General features: G+C 44.5%; 1 protein-coding gene across 4 annotated transcripts in view; it reads left to right on the top strand.

The window, feature by feature from the left end:
• Positions 1-26,115, top strand: part of trappc8 (trafficking protein particle complex subunit 8) — a 42,008-nt gene that overhangs the window by 11,151 nt on the left and 4,742 nt on the right. For all 4 annotated transcript variants that reach the window (XM_048251697.1, XM_048251696.1, XM_048251695.1 and 1 more), the window contains 20 exons: positions 761-851; positions 1,380-1,669; positions 2,562-2,677; positions 5,872-6,022; positions 6,630-6,730; positions 7,025-7,130; positions 8,274-8,405; positions 8,686-8,910; positions 12,476-12,596; positions 13,443-13,637; positions 14,225-14,394; positions 14,830-14,904; positions 15,372-15,471; positions 15,667-15,821; positions 17,012-17,505; positions 18,913-19,099; positions 20,663-20,759; positions 22,951-23,019; positions 23,157-23,215; positions 23,632-23,823. In XM_048251697.1, coding sequence (XP_048107654.1) covers positions 761-851; positions 1,380-1,669; positions 2,562-2,677; positions 5,872-6,022; positions 6,630-6,730; positions 7,025-7,130; positions 8,274-8,405; positions 8,686-8,910; positions 12,476-12,596; positions 13,443-13,637; positions 14,225-14,394; positions 14,830-14,904; positions 15,372-15,471; positions 15,667-15,821; positions 17,012-17,505; positions 18,913-19,099; positions 20,663-20,759; positions 22,951-23,019; positions 23,157-23,215; positions 23,632-23,823 — 3,126 coding nt within the window. The remainder of the gene's footprint in view (positions 1-760; positions 852-1,379; positions 1,670-2,561; positions 2,678-5,871; positions 6,023-6,629; positions 6,731-7,024; positions 7,131-8,273; positions 8,406-8,685; positions 8,911-12,475; positions 12,597-13,442; positions 13,638-14,224; positions 14,395-14,829; positions 14,905-15,371; positions 15,472-15,666; positions 15,822-17,011; positions 17,506-18,912; positions 19,100-20,662; positions 20,760-22,950; positions 23,020-23,156; positions 23,216-23,631; positions 23,824-26,115) is intronic.

The raw sequence follows: 26,115 nt of genomic DNA, 5'->3' as shown, positions 1-26,115 counted from the left end.
TTTTTCCTTCCCATGCATAGAGTGCCAAAAACGTAATATTACGTTTTTAGCTTTTCTTTTAAATTACGAAACTAGACACTTTAACACACCTTATATGTGATTTTGGGGACTCTGTGATGAATGGAAATTAAATATATGACAATCGAAAACTCATGAAAACGCACAGTCTGGACATTTTATCTGGACATTTTATCATAACTCGGTTGCCGCTTTGGGTCGAATCACGCATGCACGTTAGGTCAAAACCAGGCCATTTTCGTGGGTCTATCACTAGGTGACAGTCTCGCCAGGTCTCGCTGATCACTTCCCGGAAAGTTTACACAAGTAAGTAACAGGCAACACTTCATATTTCATGAAAGACGTTATATCTCCATTTCTAGAAAAAAAACAGTGATTTTGATGAAAACTAACCACTGTTTAGCTTAGGATTTCTCAGGAACAGAGGCGTGTAGAAATGCACGGTTTGCACCCACCAAGAGGTTAAAGTCTCACCTTTTAATTGCTGGCACTCAAGGACAAAGCTCCCGAAACCAGCTTGGCATTCAATGAGTTAAGAAGGTGCAATTAAAGAAAATTGAGAGGAGCTACACACACACACACACACACACACACACACACAGTGCTTGCAAGATGGTATTTATTACACACACTCCACATACACTCCGATAGCCAGATACAGCCTCAAACATACTTATTGGACAAATTATTTATTTCTTTTTTTTCTAAATATGCTCTTTGTGTGCGTTTTATTTGTGTGTAGGAAGTGTTTGATGATACCGCATCTACCAACAGCATTGATAATGACCTCAACAGTTCTTCTAAGATGGACGATGGAGACACCCCCACTAAAGGTGACCCCTCAGCCCTTGGGCTTTGTAGCTCAGGCGGTAGTAGGTGGAGAACACAGCATAGTGTGCTCATGATTCCATATAGAAATTGGAACAGTTTACAGAGGGGTTCATCTGGTTGGCTCGAGAGAATCAAATGTTTCAACTACATGTATACACTGTACTTATGCCAGATTCAAGACTATTAATTCCACAAAAACAATTAGACAACAGGACGGTATTTATAGATGTGTTAGTTTGTTGGCTCGCTTTAAGAGGGCTAAAGGATTTGGCTTAAATCACTATAAAACACTTTGCGCACAACTTTCAAAAAGCGCCATAAAAATGGTAGTGGACCATGTGCGTGCCACATTCAGGAGTATGTGTTGTTTAAGTTTGTGGCCTTAATAGTGATCGTTAAGTTTATTTCAGTTTCAATTTCAATTGATTAAGAGTGCACAATTACCATGCAGCATTGTCCTAAAGCACTTTCAAAAATGGAACATAATCAAATAATTACAAATAGAAATAGAATTTGTTGTTCTTCCTCAGATGGCATGTCCAACAATCTGGACGAGCACCCTCTCCAGCTGGACCAGTCGGCGGAGCCAGTTCTGCCCGGGCAGGGGGGTGAGTCACTGGAAGGCGAGGAGGCGCGTGACCCTAAGCCCGGCGGCCCCGGAGGAGGAGGAGGAGCGGTGGCCCTTCCATCGTCCAGTGGCACCCATGGGGCTTGGCTCACCCTCACTGACCACGACCGCATCCGCCAGTTCATCCAGGAGTTCACCTTCAGAGGCCTGCTGCCCCATATTGAGAAGAACATCCGACAGCTCAATGACCAGGTGGGCACTCGCCGGCTCGGCTATGCGTGTGCACACACACCCCACGTAGTGACCTGATGTGGATGTTTGTGTTCACACACACACACGCACAGGTGCACGCATGCAGACACACAGACACAGACACATGCGCTCACACACACGCACTCACGCACGCACTCACACTCACAGGGAGATGCATCTAGGTAATCTTTTCCTGCTTTTCCGGTCCACTTAGACTAACACACCACTCACCATTATTTTGCTATTAAAGTCCCTCTTTTTTGGCTGGAGCCCTGGCATATCATTTGGCTGGAGGAGAGCGAGTGAGTCTGAGTCTGACAACAAAGCGAATTGGTTTGTGAATGAATTGGTTTTTGAGAAAAAGTGTCTGTCATTTCTGTGACAGTGGCCGTGGTTATTTTGTGTATCCTTGAGTGCTCACATTGTCTCGTCTTATCACTTTGTCCCTTAATTGAGCGAGATGTTTCATGCAGCGCTCTTCACAAATGCAGGGAACTTCTGTCACAGTTAGCTACAATTACTGACATTACTAATAAAAGTGTTGTAGTTTTGCAAGGTGTGTGTGTGTGTGTGTGTGTGTGGGCAGGAGTGAGGGGGAGAACAAAAGCTCATTATATAGATCTCCTGTTCTCAGTAGCCTCTCCGCTTCATGATTGATGACCATGAATTTACTCTCAATTTGAACAGCTCTTGTGCCCGTCTCTGCTCCTTTCTCTATTTTGACTTTGCTGTGTCTCTCTTCCTCCCTTTTACTCTCATTTCCACCACCTTTCTCTTTTTCTCTCTCTTTCTTTCTTTCTTTCTTTCTTTCTTTCTTTCTTTCTTTCTTTCTTTTCTCTCTCTCTCTCTCTCTCTCTCTCTGTGTGTTTTGACTTTTCTGTGTCTCTTTCAGCTGGTATCTCGGAAGGGCTTGAGCAGGTCGTTGTTCTCGGCCACTAAGAAGTGGTTTGGTGGGGGGAAGGTCCCTGAGAAGAGTATCAGTGAGCTGAAGAACACTGCTGGACTACTGTGAGTCATACACTTGTACACTCGCTCGCTCACACACACACACACACTGTGTGTATGCACGTCACAGCAAGCAACTTAATATTATATTATATTATGATATTATGATTATGATGCAGAATTTGTCGTTGTTTCGAAGTCACATTTTCGATACAGTATACCTGTAGGTACTGCAAGCCTAAAATTCACTGACATTATTGCTGATGCGCAACAGGAAATAACATTTTGAAAAGGAGGTCAAATGTTTTTTGGGTGCTAATTGACTAACAGGGTTCCCGCGGATCCTTAAAAAGTCTTAAATACAACTTTCTGTTTCTAAGGCCTAAAAAAAGTCTTAAATTGTCGCGGCTGTCTTGAATTTTCGAAAGGGAGGTATTAAATTTGCGTATATGGGACCGCCAGCGAGTGAGCGAGTGCAAGAGAGCGAGTGAAAGGTCTCCATCCATCTGGTTTTGTGTATTTAAAACGCAATTGTATAAGTGACTATATAAGGCTACGGGAGGAAGTGTAGTGGTTGCAGAGTGAAGATGTTTTTCACAGGTGTGGTTAATAAAGGTGTGAAAACGGTAATAATATGTACAAATATGCCTGACGTTTTCGTGGTGTAGCCTAGGCCTGAGAGATACGCAAGTAGCCTACATAAGCAGTAGAATGAGCGGGAGAAAGTTGATAAGCCAGTTAGCGATAGGGTGACCATACGTTCGAATTTAGGCCGGACATATGGATTTTAAAAGCTCTGTCCGGTGTCCGGCGCAGCCTCAAGCCGGACACTCATTTGTCCTCCTTTTTGAAGTTGCGCTAGGCATCTAGATCTTTGCTCGGACGCAGCATGGTTTCACAAACTATGGACGCGAAGACTGCTGGTCAAATTATGTGCGGTGCTTCTGTCACTCGTCTGATAATTTGCTGCGCAATTTATGAAGGAACCACGGACTGACAGAAAAAGAAAACAAACGTTTTCGCAATCAGGAGGAAATACTGTACACGTTAAGTTGATCTGTTTGCATCTTTCCAGCATGTTGCTGGCTTAGCCTAGGGTAGAAAATATCTGTAAGTTATAATACCTGTAATATCTGTCAGCAGCTTGCTTGCCAGCCTTTCCCAGAAGGCCTACTTCGCAAAAGTTGTTAAATATAGCCGCATATTTTTTTTGAATGTCGGCGACTGGCTACATAAAAAAAAAAAAAAAAAACGTGCGTTCATAATACATGCGTGCTTGAGATGAGACCAGCAGTTTTCAGCAGTATCCGAGGAGGACCTGTCAATGTCAATGGTTTTACAATGTTTCAGTCAAGCTTTGGTTAGTTTAGATACAACTGGTATGCAAAATGTAAAGTAGTGGATTAACTTTAATTTGCTGTGCTGCATATGGGACAATAGATGCACATAGTAAATTATATAAAGTAAGCCTATTAAAATATTTAAATAGCTTAGTCTAACTTTGAAAAAAATATTGAAGGGAATCCAGTCCAGTGCACATGTCTTTGGCAAGTAGTCTAGGCTACTACAGATACAGGTGAAGAACAGTCAGCCTCAGCCAGTAAGCACAACCAGATATGTACAGCCAGCTTCAAAAGCAAGCAGCCCAGACCCTTAAATTGGGCATTTATAGCTGTGAAGGTAATTCACACACTTTTATTTTTTCTTTCGCCAAAATATATTTGGTAACTTCTATAGACATCCAAAATGGGGTGGGGTTAAAATTAGTAGAAAAAAATAAACTGTTGCATAAAACAATTTTAAGTTATCGTATGTATCTTTTTGCCGTGGTATAGTCTTAATTTTTTCCATTTAGATGTTTTGAAAAGGTCTTAAAAGTCTTTGAATTTGCACTTGGAAAATGTGCAGATACCCTGGACTAAACTGACATATGGTCCGCTATTTAAAGGTATACTATGCAGGTTTAGGTATATTTGGCGAGTTTAGAGCTCCCTCTAGAGTCGCGAAGTATTTATGTTACTCTGCTATTGTAAATAGCAAACTGACAAGGTAATGATTCTCGCGAGTTTTGGTGGGGCGCCACTCTTGGAAGTTGCTTAGCTGGTTTTCTCGGTAGGTACTCGCTACGTCTATGCTGTATAGCTATGCTAGGGGAACGATTTGCCTATTACAAGTTCGTTTACCATCAAATTGGTTTCATAAAGGTGAAAATCTTGCATAGTGTGCCTTTAATAAGTTTGTGTGGGAACTTATTTGAAACATGCTCCACAGGCAAAAAAGCCTACTGTTTATTACTGTTAAAGACTACATTCGGTACATTCGGTACACATCTGTATTGAACATAACGTCCTGTACCTACATGGCAGGCTTGTGCAAAATTCCAGAATTGAATTGAAACTGGCTCTTAAATTCCAATTAAATTCTTGAATTTCACTTGCATTTCAATCGAGGTAGCAAACAGGAAGCAGAATTGCAATTCGAACTGTCCACAACCCTGCTACACAGTTGGGTACGAATAGGTGTATCTTTCCACCCCTACTCTGAAGATAATGTTCCCCTGCTTTGGCTACACAGAGAGGGTTGCAGGTCTCTCTGGCAGGCATGCCTCACTGACACGCGAAGTGTGTGCTGGTGCCTTTTATGGTGTTGTTCAATAATAAACTGTTTAATCTAATCAGTGATGTTCTTTGGCAGAAAGGGTTCTTTCATTAAGGCATAAAGAAGCACTCTTCATGTTTTAGATGTAGATGTTGTTTTGATTATTGAGTATTAGGTGTGAAATACAATACAAATTAAAAATGTGTGGTCAAGGTAAATGCACTGGTAAAGTGACCGCACAGCTGAGTTGCTGATGTTGTGGTTGTGGCCTGACTGATCAATCTGACTGGTGTGAACTGCCTTGACCTGGTGTTCAGCAAGTAATGGGCCATGAGATTGCCTCCCTCTTGGTGCAGGCTGCAGTGCTGGAGAGTGCCGGTGTGCTGCTTTCTGTCGTCGTGGAGATCAGAGATCCACAGACACATTCGTTATTGCAATTTAGCCGTAATGAGTATGACATTAGTGACACAGAGAGAGCATGTGACTTGAGTGTTGCTCTTGCTAATGTAGTACGGGCCAGATTAGAATTGGCGAGGGTGTCTACTTTGTCCATCTTAGATTGGCCTCTTTACTTGTCCAGATGTTTCCCTAGAAGGTGTGGAATCTATGATGGACCCAGAGCCTGTTAAAACTGACCTCTGACCCCTGTGATGTTACAGCTATCCCCCAGAGGCGCCAGAGCTCCAGATCCGTAAGATGGCCGACCTGTGCTTTCTGGTGCAGCACTATGAGCTGGCCTACAGCTGCTACCACACCGCCAAGAAGGACTTCCTCTCCGACCAGGCCATGCTGTATGCAGCCGGCGCACTGGTAAGATGCATATCCACACACACACACACGCAAGCAGACACACACACACACACAGGCAGTCAAACTCACATACATATGCTCAGATACACCCAAGGTTGAATGGACTCGCACAAGCCTGCAAACTTGCATAGTTATGGCTTTGCATTTATGTTTGTAAACTATACATAGACAGTTTTATTGGACACACAAACCCAGAAATCAACAATATTGCATTCAGCCATCTAGAACAATAGAAGTAGAAATACAACAAGTGCAGGTGCACTCACACATACTTGTACTTGTATGTCCTGACAGCAAAGTAGAACTTACGTTCCGAAAGGGACCTACCCAGACACACGCACATGAACAGCGGCACAATCGCTGTAGAGAAATACAAGCTCACATATAAATAATTTCACATATGATGAATGTGGCCTCCATCTTCTCTGGCTCGATTCCCTCTGCTGTAATGAGGAAGACATGGCTCTGTGCTTTTCTAGGACATCTGAGTGCACACACTCGCACACTTGATTCAATTGAAATTACTCTTGTTCTCTCCTCTTTACTCTTTCTTTTTTTTTTCTTTCTTTCTTTCTTTGTCTCTCCCTCTCCGGCTTCCCTTCTGCAGGAGATGGCTGCGGTCTCTGCTTTTCTTCAGCCTGGAGCCCCTCGACCGTATCCAGCACATTACATGGATACAGCCATCCAGACGTACAGAGATGTGTGCAAGTACGGCATGGACTCATTCACAGACCAACTCACAGGCACACACACACACACACACACACACACACACAACATTTACACAAACACGTATCTATATCTATTGGCCTGGCCAGAATTCATTTGAGTATACGTATACGTTTGACTGTTGAATTTGTCAGAAGCTACCGTATGCACATTGAATGAGGAGCATCATAACTTGTTTAACATAATATGCTAAATAGCGTTATCCAGTTTTCTTGTGTGTTGCATGACTTCTTTTGTGAGGACATTTTATGGACAGAGTGCTGTGGTACACAGGAACATGATGCTGGCCGAGCGCTGTGCCCTACTGAGTGCTGAGATTCTGAAGAGTCAGGCCAAGTACTCCGACGCTGCTACACTGCTTATCAAGATGACCAGCGAGGTGTGTGTGTGTGTGCATGCACATATTTTGATGGCTGAGACATTTTTTCCCCCTTTATCAGTGAGAGTTGATGAACCTATATCCTAAGCCTAAAATTTTGAGGGAAGTTTACAGAATGCAATAATCATGTTGGATATGTTTTTAAAATGACACTAGATATTTGTCAGTGACCTGCCCACTTAACCACCAAGATGTTGAGATGACTGGTGTGGTTTTACTTCACATCTGAGGGATCAATTCAGTATAAATGGGGCAGCCGTGGCCTACTGGTTAGCGCTTTGGACTTGTTACCGGAGCCGGTTTGAACCCCGACGAGTAGGCATGGCTGAAGTGCCCTTAAGCAAGGCACCTAACCCCTCACTGCTCCCCGAGCGCCGCTGTTGTTGCGGGCAGCTCACTGCGCCGGGATTAGTGTGTGCTTCACCTCACATGTGTTCACTGTGTGCTGAGTGTGTTTCACTAATTCACGGATTGGGATAAATGCAGAGACCAAATTTCCCTCACGGGATCAAAAGAGTATATATACTTACTTACTTACTTAAATCGTCATAATATTATGGCGCAACAGTGAAGTCACAGATAGAGTGAGCTAATGCATATCACATGAGATCGCGCATGCGCATAATATCACACTGAAACCCACAGTGTAAAATATTAATATGCGCATTTTAACATCTCGCGCTTGTAAATGTGAAACGAAAGTAATCCACTTGGTGTGCTAGGAAAACTGGGGTAAAACCATGCAAGAGGCGGGAGAGAAAAGTTTGAACACGCACACGTGGTGAAGGGGATATTTACAGTAGACGCACAAGATGTTAACATGCTTAGGTGATATGCTACGCCTTGAATTTCAGTGCACTTTAGATATGTGTTCTCAATCTATTAACTCCATTGTGCCTCCATAATCATTCCATGTGTAAATATCCTTAAGAGGTGCATACACTCTTATGATGAGCAGCATTTGTATCTACGAATTCTACTCCTACATTTCAGCACAACACCTCACAATTGGTTGATGGCTGTTAGGACGCTCTTGGTATTTTAAGTGATAATGATTCTGAGTGTGTGAATGAAACTCTGATTGTTGATTACTGTTCTTGGAGGTTCTTTTAAATCCTCCACTTTCTCTATGTGTGATTGCAGGACTCTGATTTGCGAAGTGCTTTACTTTTGGAGCAGGCGGCTCACTGCTTCATTAATATGCGTAACCCGATGGTGCGCAAGTTTGCCTTCCACATGATCCTGGCAGGACACCGCTATAGCAAAGCTGGACAGGTACAGTACAAACACACACATACACTCGGTCTCTTACACTTACCAAACACACACACACACACTGTGTGCAAAGCTCACAGCAAAGCTGGACAGGTACGATACAAACACACACACTCAGCCCCTTACACTTAAACAAGCTCACCAACCACTTCAGCCCTACATGCACACACTTTTACACACACACACACACACACACACACACACACACACACACACACACACACACACACAATCTCCCTGACTCTGTTGTCCTTTGCCTTTTGACTATGTCCACTTTCAGCGGAGACACGCGTTGCGCTGCTACTGCCAAGCGCTCCAGGTGTACCGTGGGAAGGGTTGGTCACTGGCGGAGGACCACATCAACTTCACCATTGGCCGGCAGTCCTACACACTCCAGCAGCCGGACAATGCGGCAGCAGCCTTCAGACACATTCTCATCAACGACAGCCAGCAGAGCCCCACCCAGCAGGCCGCCTTCCTTAGAGAGTACCTTTACGTCTACAAGGTGAGCCACACACACACACACACACACACACAATCATACATCAGCTTAACCCCACCCAGCAGGCCGTCTTCCTTAGAGAGTACCTTTACGTCTACAAGGTGAGCCACACACACACACACACACACACACACACACACACACACACACACACAATCATACACCAGCATACAACCCCACCCATCAGGCCGCCTTCCTTAGAGAGTACCTTTACGTCTACAAAGTGAGTGACACACACACACACTTGAACAAATGTCCGCTAAAAATAGGCTTTTACTGATTAGAATTTCGATGGTATTCATTTAACTTTAAGCTGAAGACAGGCAAGCTACCCGTTGTCTGACTCATCCAAATCACTCATTGCATGTGTGAAAGAAACAGTAATATTGGACTTGGACATCACAATAAATGAGGCTACCCATCAATAAATCTGCCCTGATAAGAAAATAGTAGCGAGGTTTAATTGACAGAAATTAATTTTGTTTGAGTCCAGGCGAGGCTGGGGCGAGTGGCACTCCCATCCCGTCTTACCTGCTGGTCCAGCATATTTCTCATCTTTAGCTTCGCCTCAGCTTGAAAAGTCTCTCATAACACGTAAGCCTTATCATATTGTAGAGATTCGTAAGCCAGTGCCACCGCAACCCTGCTAAAATATCTGTCGGTTTTGGCATGCTGCAAGATAGGCTATGGACGACACTAGGATTAGGCTGTTTTAAGAGATGTGATGTGTTCATTAGTGTTGCACGGTTCACCGATACTACAAAAGTATCGCAATACCCTGAAATTAAAAATGTCACGATGCCTAATTTTATTAGTATCGATACTTTTGAGAATTACCGTGTTCTTTTGAAGTAACATGCATGTGCACAAGGCATGCTTCTAGCGCCTCCCCTAACCTGTCACTGTGCGTCTTTTCTCCTCACACACACGTAAGTGCACACACTTGCATCTCTCAAGTTTGTGTTGCTAACCTACCTAGGCTGTGGGATTTTGGTCATTTAGGCCTACTATTTGGGTTCAATGTAATTTAGAAATAGGCTAAGCAACCTTCGCAAACTTTTTTACATCTGAAGAGAGATCTTTGCTAACTATCCCGCTAGCTCAGGTCACGTTTGACAATAGTGCTCGCTAAAATCATTAATGAACATTGCAAGACACTTATCTCTTCTATGATCCCAGAAAGATTTTCTTCGACTTGTACATTTTTTGAACATTTATTTTATCTAATGACATACAAAACATAATTAATTGCATCCACATATCCTTATGCGCTATGTGCAACTTTTATTCACTAGACTAAAACCGTGAGACAAGGCCAATTACTCACGTATCTCTTAAAGTGACAGGCACTCAGTTACACCTACACATCACCAATGTGCACTCAATTAGACCTAGAACACCACATTAAAGATATGCCTAAATGTAATAGTTTAAAAATAGTTATAGTTTTAGAATAGTTTTCAAATTGCTAAATATATTTACTAGTAATTATGCAGAATATATGAAATATGACATTTCCATGTGTGTTTGTGTGGAGAGAATCAAGCAGAATCTGGGATGGCCACTGGTGTGAATGATCACACTACAGTATATTCAATACTACTGATGATGATTATGTCAAGGTGGTGGGGCCCCCAAATCAAATGCATTTTTTAAAAATTCTTGACTTGGTATCGGTATCGAAACATTAGTTTAGTTCACAAGTGTTCATAATAAACATGCCAGGCCATATACTCCCCATATTCCTGGGGAAGGCTTCAGCCTACACCCAGCCTACCCACCTGTGCATTCAAAGCTAGCCTGAATGAGGCGTGAGTGGAAGACGATAAGCACTTAAAAAAAAAAAGCAAGGCAGACGTCAGTTAGGCTAGAGCTAAATTAATTGCATGTTAGGCTGTAAGCTGATTGAGTTAAGGTATTGGTTAAATTTCGATGGTAATAATGAAACCTATAATGTAACATTTGATTTGGTACAGCTATTCAATGGTTGCGTATGGTCTCTATTGACTTCAGTTCACTGTATTTGAAGGTAGCTTATGCCTATGGCAATTTGCGTAAAATGGGTTTAGCTTATTCAAAAATGTTTATTTTTCACCTCTGAGGAGGATACTCATTTAGGTAGTAAGAATATTTAGGTTACTGTCTCTGCACGTAAGTAAATGATAATAAAGCAGGGGTCTCCAACCTTTTTGCGAATGAGGGCTACCTGAAGATCCGAAATCATATGGAGGGCTACTCATTTGAAACAAACATACCCTCACCCCTTTTTTTGCGAGGGTAGTCCTCCTAAATAATAGGCCTATGTGATTTTTTACTTTTAAATTATCAATATTGTGTAGGCCTATAAGTCTTTAAATATTAAGCAACTGTATTTTCAACTTTAATATCAATAGCCTATGCAACACTACCAACATTTTTGTTCAGTTTGTTCATTTCAAAGTTTGCATGGGGAATCTAATCCAATTTTTTTAACAAAAAAACAATATTTTTGTGCAATTAATAATTTGGGTTACAATTTGTACCCAATTTATACCCATCCACCATTATGAATTCAGGGGTTGTTTAAGTCCTGATTTCAGTGGACAATTCGGTTTTAACATTTCAGTAGTAATCGCCCATACAACCCTAACATATGAAAACTCCTTTTAAAGTTATTGCACACCTGAAATCTCTCCATGATCTGACAAAAAAGGTCATGCACAGTCCTGCTCAGTCATGCATGCCACAACATTTTCAGCGCTATTATACGGCAGTAGCCTACGGAGGAGAAAAGACCTGTGAGCTAAAGCAATTGTTTTTCAGTCCTTGAACGATCATGCAAGAACCGTATTTGACGAACATGAAATGGCCACAGAACTTTTGCAAAGATATGTTTCCTTTGGCTACACCAGACGAGCAAGTTTTTTCCCCCTTTACTGTCTATGCATGCGAGCAGCGTGTATGCGCTCCGCTTCCGTTGTTGTTTAAAGATTGAATGGGAAATGGATTTGGAGCCAAAGGCTAAAATGTAACGCAGCTACAATTTGTAAGGTATCACCAATATCAATTTAATGTTACAGATGTATGGCTACATACATTCTTAAAATGGTTCTGGTCTAGACTTAAATATCTATTGAAAACTTCACAATGGAGCGTGTTTTTAGAGCGTGATCTGCAGGCCACCTGTTGGCTATTTTTAGAAAGTGTGCTGGGGGCGCCTCATAGCCGTCCCGCAGGCTACCTGGTGCCTGCGGGCACCGTGTTGGAGACCACTGTAATAAAGCTTTAGCAAAGGTGTATTAGTGTGGGGAGAGTTTTTGCTGCAGCTGCTATGCAATTTTAGTTAATATAACTAGTGTTGTGATCATGAAGCAAAAGCTACTTATGGGCATGTCCTGTAACAAACTTCCAGAGGCTGGCGAGTTTGACCAGGGTCCTTCAATTCTAATTGAAACGTAAGGACTGAGAGGACCGAGTGAGGGCATGTTCCCCAAACGCTCACAATGGAGATGAGCCTTATATAATATATATAGAGCAATGAGAACAGCACATTGTATTTACATTTACATTACGTAACCTCTGTCCTCAGAGTGTGAACCAGCCGTCGGGGGAGACTGACACGGAGGGCGTGCTGCCCCAGCTGCCCCTGCCCTGCCTCAACAGTGCACAGACGCGCGTCTTCTTCGGCCACGAGCGCAGGCTCGCCGAGGGTGAGACACACACACACACACACACACACACACACACACACACACTACCACCACCACCATCACCCCTGTGTTCTCTGCTGTCAAGCAGCTTCACTTAACATGGCAAACATAGTCTCTCCACTTGAGTAATACACACTTCCGACACATGCACTCATATTCTGTGACAGACACACAGAAGCTTTGATTTGCTGCCTCTTCTCTACACTAGTAAGGAGAGTGTTAAGGAAGAGGAGAATGGGTTGCCCTGTGGGCCTTTCAACTAAATTAAACTAGGAAGAAAATTCATAATTAAAACCACAGAGACAGGCTGACACACGCACAAACGCACGCACGCACACACACACACACACACAGAGAGAGAGAGAGAGAAATGGATGAGTAAGATTAAATGAAAAGATGCTGGGCATGTTTGTGATTGCGCGCCTGATTGAGAGCATAAGTTTCTCATCGCGAAAGATCTGTGTCCTCAACCCACCCCCCTAAAAGCTGCATTTTAGCCCTTGAACTTTAGCAGTAAAAGGATTTTGCCTGCCTATCTGTCTGTCTCTCTGGGCGAGAAGAATGCATTGACCCTCAAGGACTTTCTGTTATGCCTAGTTAAAGAGCCTTAATGACAGTTTTTTTTCTTGTGCAAGATCTGTGCCCTTAACTTGGATTGTCTCTGTATGCGTCTGTCTCTCTGTCTGTCTCTCTGTCTCTCTCAATGTCTGTCTGTCTGGCTTATCTTCCTGTCTGTCTGTCTCTCTCTGTCTCTCTCTCTCTCTCTCTCTCTCTCTCTCTCTGTCTGTCTGTCTGTCTGTCTGTCTGTCTGTCTGTCTGTCTGTCTGTCTGGCTGGCTGGCTGTAGGTGAGAAGCAAGCAGCGACTCATGTGACACTGGACCAGGAGTGTGATGCGGATATCTCGCGCCTCTGGATCCGATTGGAGGAGCAGGTGGTTGCCATGGTGAATCGGGGCGTGGTGCCGCAGTCGTTTCAGCCCACCCAGGCCTGCCTCAGCCAGCACACTGATAACCTCAGATTTCCACTGGCCGTTGTCAATGGTTAGCATTACGCGCTGAAGAAGCACTACGTACACAACCATAGAGAGACGCTGTCTAGGCCAGGGTGTAAAAGATACCAGCCCGACAACACTTTTCATACGTGCCCCCCAAAATGTTTTCGGTTGGAAGCGAATGTTTTTAAAAAAATGTAGATACTTGCTGCCCCAGGTATGAAGATGCAGGCAAGGAAAAATGTGGTTTGCTGCACTGGCAATTACACATGTTGGTGTAGCCATATTCTCTCCTTGCTGGTAGAAAGAGAAAGGTTCACATGGAAGGTAGAGGATTTGAAGACAGAAAGAGCTGTATATGACCGCAATTACACGGTAAACCTATATGCATTGTGTAGTGACCGTGAGAATGACCATTGATCACGATGACGGCCCATACGAAAGCTCGTTCTAACACATCTGGACCACTGCCTAATATGAGTTTGACACCCCTGTTTTAGGCTAACCGTATACAACATACTGACACACACACACACACACACTCCATTTAACAAGCATTGGTGGTAGTATATGCCTGACTGTCTTTCTACTTGCTAGTGAATGTCCTTAGTCATGTGTTCTCTTCTCTTTGTTCAGAACCCATCATTGTGGAGGTGTCTTTCCGGAACCCTCTGCGGGTGCCTCTAAGTCTGTCTGACCTCTCGTTGCTATGGAAGTTTACCCCTGAAGACTTCAGCCGACTGCCAGACAACACACACGCCTCGTCTCAGAGCATCACCAACGAGAAGGAGGTCCTCAACCCACAGGTACATACACACACTGAAGTATCACATTATAATATACTTATCGACTTATTGATTATAGAAAAAACAATTAAACAGTGGACTCACTCATAGATGGTGCAAACACGCTTTGTGTGATAATGTTAGTAATGTGTTTGGTGTGTCATACGTAATAACAACAGTGAACAAGACGGTGAAGATGGTGACCGGTAGCAAGCGGGAGAGGGATGAGATGGGATATGTAAAATGACCTGGGTCAGGACCTGCAGAAGCATTTAACTTTAAATGAAAATGAATCGACTGTAGCATAATGCTCTACAAAATATTGACTTTTATAACATGTTTTTGAAGGTTACGTTTTGGTCCCCAAGTTACCATTAGCTCAATGTTGTTTTCTGTGCCACCTGTTTATTTATGCAGTTTAAAGGGTCTATATATTGTGTGTACCTCTTTTTCCAGACCACACCGAAAGATGACATCATTACCACTGAGGTCATTGCAGAGTTCAACATGAGTCCAGAAGAGACCAAACTGGTGAGTGTCTCCCTCCCTACACCTCCGTCAATCTTCTCTATCCCTTGTTCTTCCTCTCTCCTCTGTGGCGATTAGAGATGAATAGCAAAGACTGATCCTTGCAATAGGGGCAGTAATACCGTCATTTCCCAACATTGATTTTGCAGAATTGATTCAGCTATGAGGTTAATACACGGGGGCAGTTAATATGGTATTAATATGGTTTTGTGTTTTTAACTTGCATAAAACACGGTCCTGCTGTTTATACACAATGCGGCTAATACACTGGAAATTACTGTAGCAAAGATAATTCATCTGACCCAAACAGAGGAGACCTGTTACTTTAACATTATGAGGGAGTGTATGTGGACACAAAAAAAGTGATCTAATCCTTTTTTACGGCGACTAAAACGGGATCTTGAGAGAGATGGAGAGAGGACTTAGTCTTATCCCTCATTCCCCCCCCCGTCCCTCTATGCTGGTCTCAGGCACGGCTGAAGCTGCTGCCCCACCAGACTGGAGAGCTGAGGATTCTGGGAGTAGTGTATAACCTGGGCACTGGGGACTCGGGAAACAGCTCAGCAGAAGGTAGGTGTGCATGCAGGCACAAGCGCATGTATAGACGCACACACACACACACATTCACACACATTTTTTTATTGCCACATACACGCTGCACATAATTACAGTGAGTTTCACAACACACTTTGACAACTGCGTGGTTAAAGCATTTAGTTATTATTTGTGTGTGTGTGTGTGTGTGTGTGTGTGTGTGTGTGTGTGGGCTCCCAGTGGGTGGTTTGAGTGTACGTGGTCGGCAGGATCTGGAGATACAGGGCCCACGACTCAACCAGACCAAAGAGGAGAAGACCAGCGTGAAGCATGGATCAGACCACCGCCTCGACCCCATCATTACCCCACCCATGCCTTTGTTAGAGGTACAGTGCACACACACACACACACACACACACACACACACACACAAACACACACTTCTACACGCCTCGACCCCATCATTACCCCACCCATGCCTTTGCTAGAGGTACAGTGTACACACACACACTGCTACACAATCTCTGTTCCCACTTTGTGTGCCTCTGCTCTTGGTCTATTGAATGGATGCATGCACTCCACGGAGGAAACTCCTGTCACATGTATTTAGCAGATACTTTTCATCCAGAGTGACTTACATATCAACTCAATTCTATTACAACAGTGGAAGCCGGGAATTGAACCCCTCAACTTTTCAGGATACTGCACACTAGCCCAGCTCCTTCACCACTACACACACGCGCGCACACACACACACACGCACACGCACGCACGCACACACACACACACACACTACTGCACACTAGCCCAGCTGTTCGCAAACATCAATCAGTCACTTGAGTAAATGATACCCCCCCCATTCCCCTTATCCATCAGCTAATGGACAGACAAATTACATTCATCCACACACAGGTACACACTCACACAAAGGAGCGCTCACATATATACACACACACACACACACTCACGAGCAGACAACACAGGTACACACTTACACAAAGGCGCACACACACACACACACCACGAGCAGACAACACAGGTACACACTTACACAAAGGCACGCACACACACACACACACACACACACACACACACACACACACACACACGAGTACACACTCACACAAAGGCGCGCACTCATACACACACACACACACACACACTCACGAGTAGACAACACAGGTACACACTCACACAAAGGCGCGCACACACACTCACGAGTAGACAACACAGGTACACACTCATACAAAGGCGCACACACACACTCACAAATAGACAACACAGGTACACACTCACACAAAGGCGCGCACACACACTGACACACACACACACACACACACTCACGAATAGACAACATGGGTACACACTCACACAAAGGCACACACACTCTCACTTTATTTCATCCTTCATCCATTTTGAAATATTTTTTTCCCTTCCTCTCTTTCCATGTTCTTTCTCCTGCCTTCTGTCTCTCTTTTTGTCACTCTAACTTTTTCTCTCTCTCCCTCTCTCTCTCTCTCTCTCTCTCTCTCTCTCTCTCTCTCTCTCTCTCTCTCTCTCTCTCTCTCTCCCCCAGGTGTTCTTCCTGCACTTCCCGACGGCGCTGCTGTGTGGGGAGCTGCGGAAGGCCTGGGTGGAGTTTGTGAACGTGAGCGGGGTGCCGCTGGCTGGGCTGCGTGTGGCGTCCACGCACCCGCACTTCTTCACGCTGGGCGCCCGCGGCGGGCAGGGCCAGGCACGCACGCCCCTCTCGCCCGCTGCCTCCGAGCACAACTCGGCGTACAAGACCGTCTCCGCGCTGCCCTCCACCGTCGCCGCGCTCACCCTGGTGTCGCCCGCAGAGTTCGGTGCCAGAGGGGCAGCAGGGGTCGGCGGTAGTGGAGGCTTAGAAGGGATGCCCGCTGGAGTTGGCAGTGCCAGGGTGGTGGAGGTGGAGCTGCCCGGTCAGGTCCTGCAGCCGGGCGAGGCCCTCCAGGTGCCCATGTGGCTGCGGGGGCCCGACACAGAAGGCGTGCACGAGATCCACTTCCTGTTCTACTACGAGAGCACGCAGAAGAACGGCAAACTCAGGTAGGCATGGAGGAGACTGCAGAGGGAGGGAGAGGGAATAGGTGAGCTGGAAAGGGGAGAGGCAAAGTGTCTGTGTGTGTGTGGCATGGATGGATGGATGTAGCAGAGAGGGATCCACAGGAGGACGTCCATAATGAGAACGCATAGAACAACCGTGAACTCAATTACCCAATGAGAGGAGGGGAGGAGAGAGATGGGGGGGGGTCGGGTTGAAAAGGAAAGCAGGGAGGATAGAGGGCAGGAGAGGAAATGGGAAAGTCTTTCACTCACACGCTTGAAAAGTAATCAGCTTTCACCTGGCCTTATATAAATGGGAGCGCACACCAAGATTGAATAGCTGGAGAGTCAAATGACTTTTGCATGCCAGGAGCATTTTACTTACCAGAGTGTGTGTGTGTGTGCGCCTTTGTGTGTGTTGGTGTTTGTGTTTGTCTATGTGTGTGAGAGAGAGTGTTTAATTGTGTGTGTGAGCGTGTGTCTGTACTCAGGCGTGTCTGTTGGAATACCAGGAAACTCATTGTCTGTTTTAATGAGCTAAGTGGCATCAGTGGAGGCTAAAATCAGAGATTAACATGATTGCGTGACAAAAGTCGTTAAGAGATCTTTCATCTGCCACCCCAATTAATGGTCATTAAATGCTTCCATTGGACAGATGCTTTTATTGGCAATGAGTCATCAGTCTTCGTCTTTCTGCCCTCTCCTCAATCTCTTTCACCCCACTCTGTCTATCCTCCACTCTCTCTGTCCTCCACTCTCTCTGTCCTTCATTCTCTCTTTCTGTCCCCCACTCTCTCTGTCCTCCACTCTCTCTGTTCCCCACTCTCTCTGTCCTCCACTCTCTCTGTCCTTCATTCTCTCTCTCTGTCCCCCCCACTCTCTCTGTCCTCCACTCTCTCTGTCCTCCACTCTCTCTGTCCTCCACTCTCTGTCCTTCATTCTCTCTTTCTGTCCCCCACTCTGTCTATCCCCCACTCTCTCTGTTCTCCACTCTCTCTGTCCTCCACTCTCTCTGTCCTCCACTCTCTCTATCCTCCACTCTCTCTGTTCCCCACTCTCTCTGTCCTCCACTCTCTCTGTCCTTCATTCTCTCTATCTGTCCCCCACTCTATCTTCATGTCTTTCACTCGTACTGACTGTTTCTGTCTCTCTTGCGCTTTCTTGCTCACTTACTCTCGCCATCTCTCTTTCTTACGCTCACTCACTCACTCACTCACTCACTCCATCTATTTTGCACTCTCTCGCTCACTCATTCTATCCATCTCTCTTTCTTGTGCTCTCTCGCTCACTCACTCCATCTCTCTTGCACTCTCTCGCTCATTCACTCTATCCATCTCTTTCTGTCGCTCTCTCGCTCGTTCCCTCACTCTCAATCTCTCTCTCCTCTCCTTCTCTCTTTCTTTCTCTCAGTCATAGGGTCCTGAGACACACCGCTGTCATCTGCGCGATCCGCTCGTTGTGTGTGCGTGCCTCGGCCTGCCGCAGCAACACTCTGGCCCTGACACACACACCCAACCCGGCACCGGCCCAGACGCCGGCTCAGGACCACAGGAGCGGCAGCATGCTGGTCTTCGTTGATGTGGAGAACGTCAACACCGTAAGAGACACTTCAAGGGCAATGGACGGACACACACACACACACACACACACAAATCACTCGAGACCAATGGACACAAAGTTGTTGCACTTAGAGTGTATATACATCAGGGTTTCCGTTGTCCGGTAACATGGACATTGGCCGGAGAAAAAAATGAAATGTCTGACAAAATTAAATCTCTCCGGGCAAATTGTCCGATTGAAATTGGCTAATAATCCCGTCCCCTAACGCAATCTGAATTTGAGAATAAGCCTTAATATGTAGGCCTATATTATACGTCCTCTGGCTATGTTTTTAAATGAACAGGCTCTACCGTTTGAAAAGTAAGCTATTAAACAACACGCAGCCTATGCTGCATTTCAAATAGGAAGCGCACGCAGCTTAAAACGTCCATGTTAAACAACTAACAAATGAGTAAGGCGGTTCAAACATGGCCAGGCCCAGGCAGACTAGCCTTAAAAGTTTTTTTCAGAGGCCAGACGCGATGGATGATGATAAATTGGTAACGTGTAATTGGTGTCTATGATCTGCAGGGTTAGCCTCCTCGACGAGGCGATTACTGGTCCGCGGATAGTTTCTGGCACAATTAAACGGTATCATTGAACCGCGGCCGAAAGAAAAAGAAACTAAACATTTTCCCAGAATAGGAAACATTTCTTATTTATTGTTATCAAATAAAGAGGCATAGCATTAGGAGGTAGTGGTGTGAGCGCTCATTCTTGTGTGTGCGCATCTGTGTAAGTTAAACAGTCACCACTGGAGATAACGTGGGTAGCAGCAACAAACAACGTAGCCTTTTTAAAACAATGAACGAAGCGGACTCTTGCTGTCCATGAAAATATACTGGATAGATCTTGTTAGGCATGTTTAAGTTAGGCTAATGAACATGTTGCATTCTATACAGCCTGATTATGTCATTCTTTAAGCTACATAGCATGTCTCCAGTTTTCCTCAATTTGACTAATTAAGAAGGGATAATAGGATATTTGACCGGCATATCATCAAAATGTCCGGAAAACGAAACCTCACCATTTTTTCTAGCGGAAACTCTGATATACATATATATTTTGGTGTAAAAATGAAGGGTGAACTCACTTTCCCTCGTCGTGGGATCCAGTTGCGGTAAAACTGTACTCTGATTTATTAATCAGATAGAAATAAAAAGGATTTGCACTCACACTCACACACATTGACATGAGGATTAAGTAACTTGTCATTTCAGACACATAATCATATTCATATTCAGACTGACACAATTCTATTGTAATACATGTTCTGGGGCCTGTCGGTTTCTATTATGATTACATTTTCCTATGATAATATTACCAGTTAAAATTAGACAAATAGAACATCGGCCCAACTCTACTGTAAGTACAAGGGGATAGATAAAGATAAAAGTTTCCACTTATAAATATAGTCAGAATGTGTTCAGCCAGGACACCAAAACACTAAATAAACAGTTTTCAATGTCATGATGATGTATAACAGTCTCTCTCCCCCGCTCCCTCTCTCCCTCTCCCTCTCCCTCCCTCTCTCTCTCTCAACCTGTCCGTTTCTCTGCAGAGTGAGGTTGGGGTGCGTGAGTTTCACATAGTGCAGGTGTCCAGCTGCAGCCGTCACTGGAGACTACACACCTGCATTAACCCAGCTGGAGACAAAGGTGTGTGGGAGTGTGTCTGCTGTGTGTTAACTGGAAATGAACAGTCTCTTCCTTCCCTAACACTCTCCAGGGTAGCAGTTATGTTTCTATAGAAACCGTCTCCGAACTATGACTTTGTCTCTCCTTTCTTTCTCTCTCTACACACACACACACACACACACACACACACACACACACACACACACACACACACTTTGTCATTCCAACAAACCATACACATGTCTACACACATTCGCTCTCACACAACTCAAGCTCTCAGATCAATGATGGCCATATGCCATTGCAGAGAGTAACACACACACACACACACACACACACACACACGCGCGCACATAAGATGAGGTAGCACCACTTAGCTGTTAAAAGAATATTGGGTCACATTGAGATTCTGCTGACTCACTCCTTATATGCCAACAACATTGCTCTCTCTCTCTCACACTCACACTCACACACACACACACACACACACACACACACACACACACACACACACACACACACACCCGATAGAAAATCAGAGTTAAGGGAAACAGCACTTAGCCTTTTAGAGGAAATTGGGTCACATTGAGGCCTGCTGAGTCCTCCAGAATGGAGTGATATACTGAGCTGATATCACTCACAGAAATGCTTTCAGCCACTTGCTCCAACATCATTAGACACACACACACATATTTGCACACATATTTTCACACTTGCAAAATCTTACAATTTGACACCGTTTTGCATTCACTTATATGCACTCAAATGCATACACACACCTGTTCTAACTCAACAGTTCTAACTGTTGTAAACCTACTGTTATTGTCCAATTCGCACACACACACACACACACACACACACACACACACACACACACACACACACACACCACACAACACTTCCGACATTTCAGTACTTGTCTAGCAGTATTGTGTGTAACACGTTACAAAGTAACGCATTACAGTAATGTAACTACTTTTTCGGGTAACTACTGAAAATTTGGTAACAAAATGTAGTTCCTTTTTCAAATCGGCGCAACATTACTTTTCCCAGGGACAGATTTGACAGTGACTGCTTTCTCAGCTGCACGCTTGCGCAATAGTCACAAGCTCCATACATTACGTGACCGAGGCTGGTAGCATGAAGAGCAATCATGGCAAGCGAGAAACAGCCAACGCTAACTTTTGAGGGATGGAGGTATTCCCATTACTTCAAACTCGTTGAAACTAAGGGGAGGTATGTAAGTGTAAGGTGTACACTGAATGGCGGCGGCCTTTCTGTAAAGGACTGTCGGCGACTGTCACTGTGTGTGTGTGTGTGTGGCTGTTCATTATTGAAGTCCTGCTCCTTGTCCTATTTCCAGTTGGCCGGTCCTGGCTGGCAGACAGACTGAGTGACTGATCGAGATGTTGCCAGCGTGGAGAGAAGTAAAAAACACCCTGGCCAGCCAGCATCCTCACTACTGAGGAGGAGCCATTAGTGCAGATTACAGCTAAGAATTTAACGAGGGAGGAAGTGAAATACATTAACGAGGGGACAAGCAAATGATCTGTGATGTGTACGCTGTTGAGAAAGCAAGGCATGGGGAGTATGTGAGAATCGATGAGTCCTGGCAGGTGTTTATAAACGTTCAAGTCCTTACAGGAGAAAAGCAACCAAAGTACCTTTTGAGCACACTAGGATTGTGTGTGTGTGTGTGTGTGTGTGAGAGAGAGAGAGAGAGAGCGAGCGAGCTTTGGTAGCCTTTGTTGAGGTGATGAAAAGGAGCAAATGAAGGGATGATGGAGGATAAAAAAGTGAGGGAGTGGAAGCGGTGTGAAAGAGATGGTAAACAATGTGCTGTAACGTTCCTTGCCCGTATACAGAATGTCCCATTAAGCTTGTGTTCCTCAGGTGTTTGTTGCTGCTGTCTAAGTGCTGTTTGTTGCCATCTCCCTAATGTTACTCATGCAGGAAGGAAATCAGAGGTCTTGAGAAGACGGGGGTGGGGGCTGGGGAGCCGATGGGTAATTTTCACTCCAACGTTTGCCGCATTTGTTTGCAAACTGAATCACGTCTGAGTAAAGCTGGGATCATGCTAATGAGCATTTTATCAATGAGCATATTATGACTCTTTCTTTTTCTCTCTCTCTCACTCACTTTCTCTCCGTCTCTTTCTCACTGAAACTCTCTTCCCCCCTGTTTCCTTCTCTTCTGTGTCTCCCTCTTGTAGACTCAAAGCTGGGGAGCAGAGAGAGGGGAAAGCTATGTTTCAGAGCCAGCAGATGCAAACCACAAGAAGGTACAGCCCATTACATTTCCTTATACACACACGCACACACATACACACGCAAGACAGTCTTACCCATGCACCTCCAGAGACCTCTGAACCCTTGACATGCAAACATGTTCATCTGATCTGTTTTTGCGCTCCTGCAGCTACCTCAGATGCTGAAAACAAACTCACTTTTGCAGACTTGAACTTAGGAAATGAGCAGGTAGGTACATACACACACGCCCGACCCCTCTTAGCACACGCGCATACACACACACACGCATACACACACACACATGCATGCAAAAATTCCATTTGAATGTATTTATAATGAGTTGTGTAATCATCACTTTGTATCACACTTTCCGATTACCTCATATGAAGTCTGTAGCAATAAACAAAAAGGTAGCTGGGAGTAATGTGAGCTAATTAGTATTTGGGGGCAAAGCAGACAGTCAAGCTGGACGTTGCTATTATTGTTATTCGGCCTCCATAGATTTGTGGTCCGACTTCGATGTATCAACAGCGTTATCTTGGTACCCACTTTCCACACCAATATGTTTAATTGATTGATTAATTAATGCAAGTTGGAAATGGTCACATTTCCTTCTCTGTGTGTGTGTGTGTGTGTGTGTCTAGATCGTGAGCTCTTCCACCCCATGTGCAGACTTCTTCTTCCGCCGAGGCCCCTGTCCGGATCAGAAGCGATGTGGTGTGGTGGCGGGTGCAGCCTGGGGTCAGGGACTGGGGTCAGGGACTGTTGTCGACGACAGCCTGGCTGTGGTGAAGAAGTGTAGTGAGATCGAGCTGGACCTCATCGTCCTGTGGAAGGTGTGTGTCTGTGTGTGTGTGTTTAACTCAATTGTAAGTCCATTTGCACAACAGTAAGGGATTTAAGGGTTACGCTCATCCAGGCTGCTACAGCTTTTGATGACATCAAATGGATTTAAATTTTGGAGGTTCTCTCTGATTATTGGGTGCTGCTTCCTCTGATCTCTCATCGCAAACTAAGGGCTCCTCTGCCAACCTAACCATCTAAAAGCACATGACCAGCACAGTAAGCACAGCGGGTACTCTCTTGGTTCAGTGCCAGAACTACTCGTACCAGAACTGCGTAATTACGCACACTTGTGTGTGTCCGGTTAATCGTGCTGCCTGCTTATTGCCCTTTGGTTGCCCTGGTTTCGTTCTGCAGCCTGTGCCAGTGTGTGGGTCTCCCCTGTGGCTCTCTGCTTTGATGGCTCACTACAAACTGAATCAACGTTGTTATCTCCTTTTGGATGACTGTGTTGAATGACGGTCATCTCGCTTCTGGACTTCTCTAAGCTGACAAACCAAAATGTCCTCAGATTTTTAAAAAAATAAAACAAAAACCAAAAAAAACCTTACTGAAATAATTAGGCAACCAAATGTGCACTTCCAAGATAAAAGAACACGAGAGGACTTCACGCACGTGTCACAGATGCTGTTTTTTGTTATGAGACAATCAATTTCTGGACAGTCGTTAATGTTGAACCCACTCACTATATCAGCTGACTGAAGAAGACATGTGGGGAAGACATGTGACATGTGTGGACTGTCGTCACTGGCAACTCCTATAAAAGAAATTGTCCCAAAGTGAACATGTTTGCTGCACTGGTTGCCATTTTAGTGGCCATCGGGAGCCCTCCAAACCAACATCTGAATTGAGCCACCCCGCGTCAGAGCTAGCACTTTGCGGTAATGTGACGAGTGTAGGCCACTGGGGGGTGGCCAGACCAGGGTGTGAAAAGCAGCTGGCACCATCATTGCCCTCCCAAGTGAACTACCCACTCGCTAGACTGGCACCTGACAAGTAAGCTGCATCATCTAGTCTGACACCCAGCCATCCAAATGACAAAGTATTCTAGTTTTTTTGCAGACCTAATCGTTAGTTCATCATCTCCCATAGCCCATTAATGACATCTTATTTATTAAGCTTTTGCTGTTCACTCCGTTTGTCACTGTTAATCACAGCGCCATCTCTAAACACACAACACTCCCCCTCAATTTCCCATAATTACTTTACTCACAACAGTCACTTATCTCCACTCACAACAATTTCATCTTTTGTCATCTTCATTCAAAAGCATCCTTATCCTATTTTGTTAAGCTACAGCGGCTCAGCGGTATTTAACAAAACACTATGGAGCTTTAGTCTGAAGCTTGGAAGCTGCCAATCAACCTGCAGGATGCAAAAGGATGGAACAATTTTACAGTTACTGTCAACAGCCATGAGATGATGCTAAAAGTAGTTACTCATTAAAACAAAAAAAAAAGCTTTAAATCTTTTCACCTGTTGTTGTTTTTCAAGCTTTAAAAACGTATTTAACAGCCATCACGGTTTGCTTTCTCACAGTAGGTGGGTTATATGGACCATTTTTGTTTTTGTTTTTTTGTCATCATTCCGATTAAACTATTTCGAATGAAACATTAGTTCCATCTGTTTACATGGGCTACGTTCTATTCCGATCAGCTGCTTACAGGCGCTCTAGAATCCTTGATCGGAGTAGCCGTTGCTGCTTTACTTTTGCCTGAGAAGATGAGTACACCACCCTCTCATTCCGATTAAAATTCTAATCAGATCGGCAGTGTTACGGCCAGCTCGGAACCATACATAAAAGAGAGATACAAGTGGTTTGGTCAACCTAAATATATTTATTAATTAGAAATATTAAATTAGTGCAGTCAAAAAGATGACATGGGGAGAAAACAGAATGTGGGTGCGTAGCTGTAATGCAAGTGTCAGTAGGATGTTAGGAGTAAGATAAATTAAAGGTAAAGAAAGACATAAGGTGTGTTTAAGAGAGCAGTCAATCAATGTGCCTTCAAAACTCAGAAATGTGCCTAATCCAGAAGTGACCCAGCAAACGAGAAGTGGGGTTCACATTGCACACGCAAACGGCAGCGCTGTGCTATGAAACACATTATTTTCAATGGCTTGCATGCGCAACAACTGGCCTGCCGCTGCTGTGAGCAAAGCGCAGTGAGCAAAGCGCAGTGCAATCCGTGTCCAATCAAGGTGAAGTCCCCTAGAGACAGAGAGAAACAACCCTGTTTATGGCCCAACCCATTAACCCAGGTCTATGCCATTAACCAATTAGT

This window comes from Alosa alosa, chromosome 9 (genome assembly GCF_017589495.1).
Source record: "Alosa alosa isolate M-15738 ecotype Scorff River chromosome 9, AALO_Geno_1.1, whole genome shotgun sequence".
Taxonomy (NCBI): Eukaryota; Metazoa; Chordata; class Actinopteri; order Clupeiformes; family Clupeidae; genus Alosa; species Alosa alosa.
Note: the sequence above shows the minus strand (reverse complement) of the source record. Positions and strands in the feature narration are given on the sequence as shown.